General features: G+C 45.2%; 1 protein-coding gene across 1 annotated transcript in view; it reads right to left on the bottom strand.

Annotated features, from left to right (window-relative positions):
- Positions 1 to 6,014, bottom strand: part of LOC134447111 (protein arginine N-methyltransferase 8-B) — a 66,425-nt gene extending 60,411 nt beyond the window's left edge. Inside the window, exons 1-2 of the mRNA XM_063196393.1 lie at positions 5,946 to 6,014; positions 1,085 to 1,099 (exon numbers count right to left, since the gene is read on the bottom strand). Coding sequence (XP_063052463.1) covers positions 1,085 to 1,099; positions 5,946 to 6,014 — 84 coding nt within the window. The remainder of the gene's footprint in view (positions 1 to 1,084; positions 1,100 to 5,945) is intronic.
- Between the last annotated feature and the right edge of the window lie 453 nt (positions 6,015 to 6,467).

Below are 6,467 nucleotides of genomic sequence, written 5' to 3'. Positions count from 1 at the left end.
ACTTGTCAGTACCTGGTGATGCTGCATTTTTCGGCTCAGCACTTTCCGGAGGTCTGACCTATTCTAATGGGGAAGTTGCATAACCTTTATGAATGTTATTGGGAATTAATCAAGATGTATTTTTCAAATGTAAACAAACTCTGCCCCCTTTACCATGACCATGATCTCGGAAAAGGCAGAAGGAAAAAAAAAACAATCTCGGGTACTGACAAGTCCAGGGTAGTGTGAGCATTTCAACTGCATGTCGAAATTGGCAGAAGCTATCCTTTAAAGGGACACCGTGTGAGATTTTTAGTTGTTTATTCCAGATTTCATGCTGCCCATTCACTAATGTTACCTTTTTCATGAATACCGGTACTTACCACCACCATCAAATTCTAAGTATTCATTATGACTGGAAAAATTGCACTTTTCATACATGAAAAGGGGTATCTTCTCCATGGTTCGCCATTTTGAATTTCCAAAAATAGCCATTTTCAGCTGCAAAAACGACTCTTCTTGGACCATACTAGGAAATATTTGTTTATTACTTAGTAAACTTTCATGTAAAGATCAAATTTGGCAATAGGCAGGGGGTCGTTTCTCGACAGTGCCTTTGCTAACGACTTTAGCCATTTTGTTCGTTCTTAAGACCAACGTTGTAACCAAGGTCTTGAGTTGGTCTTAAGTTGTTCTTAAGTTGTTCTTAAGTTATTCTTAAGTTGGTCTTGCGTCTAAAGACCAACTGAAGACCAACTTAAGACCAACTTAAGACCAACTCAAGAGCAACTTACGACCAACTCAAGACCGACTTAAGACGGTTAGCAAAGGCAAGAATCGAGAAACGGACTCCTGCCCAGTTTCAATGAGCAGCATAGTTGCAGTACCTTTTTTGACCAATTCTTGCACAATGTCCCTTTAAGGCAGCAGGGCAACTTACACTTTTATGTTTAACTGGCTGCAATGTCCTACAGTGTTAACTCTGTGTTCTCCCGTCCCATGTAAATGCCTATGCAGAGCGGATGAGAGGACAGTGAATCAGCGAGCCTGCTCTGGTTCAGAAAGAGTGAGAATCACACCGAGGGAAAGGCCCAGTCTGGCCTACATACAGCTGAGGCATCTGGGACGTGGGCAGTCTTTCCATCACAGCAGAATCTCACCCCCATCCATCTTTCCATCTTTCTATCTAGCACCCATCTACTGTAGAGCCGTGTGACGTGTGTGTGTGTGTGTGTGTGTGTGTGTGTGTGTGTGTGTGTGTGTGTGTGTGTGTGTGTGTGTGTGTGTATGTGTGTGTGTTTTCTCCATGGAGAGGGTGGGTCACGCAGCATGTGTCAGTGTGTTTGTGTGTGTGTGTGTGTGTGTGTGTGTGTGTGTGTGTGTGTGTGTGTGTGTGTGTGTGTGTGTGTGTGTGTGTGTGTGGCTGTGCATTGGAACGTGTATTTCATGTGTGTGTACATTTGTGCATGTGTGTGCGCGCGTGCATCTGTGTGTGTATGTGTCCATGTGTGAGCAAGAGTCAGTGGGTATGTGTGCATGTATGAATATGTGAATGTGCGTGCATGTGTGTGCGTGCATAATTGTGTGTCTATGTCTGTGTTGCTGTTACTTGTCTGTGTTACTTGTCTGTATGTCTGTGTTGCTTTGCGCATGTGTTTGTGAAGGGGTAGCATTCCGAGACACATCACAAGAGCAAGCACACCTGATGTGTAAGAGCAAGAATGTCCTGTGTGTGTAAACAAGATGGTCTGATTATCCCAGGGGGGGCCCATGCAGGAAAGCCCCCCTGCCGATTTCAAACAAGCAGGACACACCACAGGAGGAAGACTCACTCTGATAGATGAAAGTTTCAGAGACAGACTGAAATACAGTAGTACAACACAGTGTGTGTGTGTGTGTGTGTGTGTGTGTGTGTGTGTGTGTGTGTGTGTGTGTGTGTGTGTGTGTGTGTGTGTGTGTGTGTGTCATGTGTCGTGTGTGAATGTGTGTGTGTGTGTTACGTGTGTGTGTGTGTCGTGTGTGTATGTGTGTGTGTTACGTGTGTGTGTGTGTGTGTGTGTGTGTGTGTGTGTGTGTGTGTGTGTGTGTGTGTCTGTGAGTGTGTGTGTGTGTGTGTCTGTGTGTGTGTGTCTGTGTCTGTGTGTGTGTGTGTGTGTGTGTGTGTGTGTGAGTGGGGGCGCGTGTGTGTTTGACTACTAACAGATGTGTGGTATTTCAACTGCACAGCGCTACACGGTACACGACTGGCCGTGGCCGCTTACATATTGTGTTGTTGTGGCTGTTGTGTATCAAAATGTGTACATGTGTGTGTCTGTGTGTGTGTGTGTGTGTGTCTGTGTGGTGTGTGCGTGCAGTGTGTGTAATTGTGTAGTGTCTGTGTGTGTGTGTGTGTGTGTGTGTGTGTGTGTGTGTGTGTGTGTGTGTGTGTGTGTTTGTGTGTGTGTGGTGTACACGCAGTGTGTGTATTGTGTAATGTGTGTGTGTGTATAAGCGTGTGCGTGCAGTCTGTGTAACGTTTGTTTCATGTGTGTGTGTGTGTGTGTGTGCGCGCGTGCGTGCGTGCGTGGGTGCGTGCGTTTTATTGTATGTGGAACAAAGTGTGTAAAATTCCTTGGGACAACACGGCCGCCGCGTTTGGAGGCACCACGGCTTCTCTGTACAAATGTTACTGTCTCCCTTGAGAAAATCTGTGTAACATAGTGTGTGTGTGTGTGTGTGTGTGTGTGTGTGTGTGCGCGTGTGTGTGTGTGTGTGTGGTGTCTGTGTGTGTGGTGTGTATTTGTGTGTGTGTGTGTGCTTGCAGTTGCACATGCTCACAATGCCTTGCTAGACCTCAATTTAGGCGAGTAGGTAAGTAAGGTACAGCACATCCCCTGTTAGACCCCCCACCCCTACCTTGTTTTCTTGGGGGTGCCTTCAACAACAGGCAGGGCAGGGGCTGCGACAAAGCCCTTATTCCCCCCCCCCCCCCCTTCCTCCTCCTCCTCTCTCTCTCTCTCTCTCTCTCTCTCTCTCTCTCTCTCTACTGCAGCCCTGTTTCTATTTTTGGGAGTGTGCCTCTATGAAGGTCTCCGTGCCACCATTAACACCCATCGCCCTAATCCTCCTCCTCCTCTTTCTCCTCCTCCTCTTTCTCCTCCTCCCCATCATCTCTTTTTCCGTCAACACAAAAAAGCCCCTAAATGGAACTCCACCTTCAAAGGTGAAGTCCATCTTGCTCTCTTACACGCCATGAGATGGGTTGCCATTTGTTCTGTGTGCATGTGTGTGTGTGTGTGTGTTTGCCTGCGTGCATGCATGTATTACAGAAACAATCAGAAAGGAAGACATATACAATACATTTTGAAGCATGTGGATTTGCCATCCACGAATACACAGCCCATTTCTGCAACAAAACAAAAAATTTCTGCCAGGCTCCAGATGAGAGGAACATTACATTGTCATCCTCCTCTTTTTCATCCTCTGCAAGCCTGCTCTGGTAATACAACCGCCTTATCTGTCGTGCTAATAAAGGCACTTTGAAACTAATTCATCTGAGGCAGACAGACACAGAGAAGAGAAGAGGGTGGTGGCAGGGGATCGAGAGAGAGAAGGGGGGGGGGGTTGGAATCAGTCGTATATTTTTGATGCTATTAAACCTTCGTGTACTATTGTTTCCATGATATAAAAAAGAAGCTTATTGAAGATAACTAGGGCTGAAATGTGTTCTCACTCAGTAGTGTGATGATGATGATGATTGTCCAGCCCACTCAACAACACCCACAGACGGAGGTGTGAAGAGTGAAGAGTCACTTGATATTTACTGACAAACACTCATCAATTTCAGAGTGGGAGCCTCGGGAACATTCACGCTACTGATAGGGGTGTAAATAATAATCGAAATGTTTCAAATGTTTATGATTGAATCGAATCGCATCATATCGTGGGACATTCGTATCGGAAATAATCAAATCGCTGGCCCATGCCCAATGCCCGAGCTCCATAACATCATAGAAGTGGAAAAGTAATTGGAAAAAAGTTGAATCGTATTGTATCGTATCGTGGGGCATTCTTAAGTATCGAAAATAATCGCATCGAATGATAAGATATCGATATTGAATCGTATCGTCATGGAGGTTGTGATTTACACCCCTAGCTACTAAGCCAAGCTTTTACATAATTGGTCCACTGAATTGGGAACTTCTGGTGTCAAATACAAATATATAAAATATATACATTTTTTATGTGTCTTTGGTATACCGGTCACTCAGAGCCCCCGTTTGGTTCCCCAGAGAGCCTTGGTTTGAGCGGGTTCATCAAAGCCATCAAAAGATGCACCCAGCTGTGTGAGGCATACACAAGGGAAGGACCCCAGGATTGAAGACCCTGAGGCACCATAGTGATGGAGAAAAAATGGATTGTGGAGCATCCTGGAAGGGAAAAGTATGGTGGAAGGTAGCCAGGCCGTGCCCTTCTAGTGACACAACACCTTCAGCGTTGCCACTAGTCAGGTCAAGAGCAATGCAAGTACTTTCTGAGCTCCCGAAAAAAAAAAAACGGGAACTCCTCCCACTTTGTCGGGAAGCAAACAACTATTAGCAAACTAAGGGTCAATCATGCCGTTTGGGAAATATTAATTGCTATGCTCTTGGTCAGACCAAGTCTCGAAGAGATTTAAAAGTCGATGAAAATCAGGCTAGGACTGTGGCGCATCCTGGAAGGGAGAAGTATGGTGGAAGGGCACGTAAGGGTCACCAATAAATATATGATGTGTACAAGAAGGGGAAGGGGGAAGGCAGTGAGATGGAGTGACCATCCTTAGGCATGTGGGTGGGGGCTTTGATAAGTGAGCCTGGCTGTTTGGTGTCGAGGTCAGAGCCCCAGTTTGGTGTCCCTGATTCCCGGCGATGCAACTCTACACCTCATCACTGCAATGTGAAATGACTATGAGGCATTTTGCCATGGCATTGATTTGGCCTTCCCCAAGCTGCTCAAGAAGCCAATGTTTTTGCCTGAGGCACTTTCCATTAAAGCTTGATATAGACTTAATTATTCATAACTAATAAATGCCACGTTAGTTAGTAATGGCTGTGTAATGAAATACACACATGCAGTATGAGCAATGAAATAACTCACAACGCCATTTTAGACGTCAATTATATCTTCTTGGACAATGAATGCATTTTGTTAAATAATGCATTTCTGGTATCTATACACATGGGACCCTTGCCCAAGCCACATTTAATGTTCAAATGAACTGTCATTTGTCTTTCAATCTTAACACAGCATTATGTCAAATTAAAACATCCCAAAGGAACATGCGATTTAGCTGGAACGGTATGGTTTACGGTGAATAAGACATGACTATGATACCAATCCCGTCTATTCAGAAGGCGGTCTTAAAATAGTAACAGCATGCGGGGTAGCTGCTGCGAGAGCACCCGGCGTGTAGGCTGCTGCGGTACCACGGACAGCGCACCGAGCGACCCCGGATTCCTCCCACCCCCGCTCCACTCCACGCTGAACTGCCATTTCATTTTTAGCGAGGGAAGCGTAGTAGTCCGTTTGTTGTCTCAGGTAAACTACCCGGAGAATGATGAGAAACAAACGCACGCACAAAATGAACACTATTTCGTTTTAATGCAGCGCATGAAGCCAATATGCTGTCATGGACATGGTGTCCGGGGTAAGAATCTCTAGGCTAGCCATTAATCAGTTTGATGTGGACAACTAAACACGAACACAATGCCAAAATCTAACACAACACTGAACAATAATACAACATTGAACTGAAGGTCAACCGCGACTGTAAGTTGTGTAGGCTACTTTTAGAACTACTTATCGCCGGGACACACGCATACAATGAACTTGTCATTTGATTTTTTCTCGTCAAATTGGATGTGGCGAACAACTTGCATGCCGTTGGGTTAAATGATGGATTAATGCGACAGATTACAATCGTTTCTCTGTTTAAAAGTAGCTCTTACCTCAGTGTTGTCGGACTCCGCCATTTTTCTCCGAAGGAGTAGACAACGAGAAGAGTGTTTCATTCCCATATGAGCCAACGGGATTTCAGTTCAAGAGGAGGTGAATCAGCCGGTTTCAATGCAGCAATTAAAAATATCCTTTGAAGTGGTTTATGTTGTCTTGTGATTCAAGTAATACATAGGAGTTAGGGGACAGACTAAATAAAATATAGGGTCCAGCACACGGGGTAACTCCAGCAGCTTTTTTACGCGGTTGTGAATCCATAGTGGAAAAGTTAACTGCGCTGTCTTGTCAGGATGCTCTGCTTCGCAAACATTGAGGATGAGGTGCCGGCCAAGAAATCTCATCCATTCCTCCACCTGAGCACGCAGAAACTTCGTCAGCTATCATAACTCTGCAGCATATCTGATGATCCACCAATATGGCGCGTCACATTTGGAGAATTGTTCAGAAACGACCCCAGCGAGTTCTTACTTTATCAGTCTTCGAGATATATCCAACTGGTGAGTCGCAAGGTGATT

Source organism: Engraulis encrasicolus, chromosome 4, assembly GCF_034702125.1.
Source record: "Engraulis encrasicolus isolate BLACKSEA-1 chromosome 4, IST_EnEncr_1.0, whole genome shotgun sequence".
Taxonomy (NCBI): domain Eukaryota; kingdom Metazoa; phylum Chordata; class Actinopteri; order Clupeiformes; family Engraulidae; genus Engraulis; species Engraulis encrasicolus.
The sequence above is the reverse complement of the archived record's forward strand: the minus strand, read 5'-3'. Positions and strand labels throughout refer to the sequence as shown.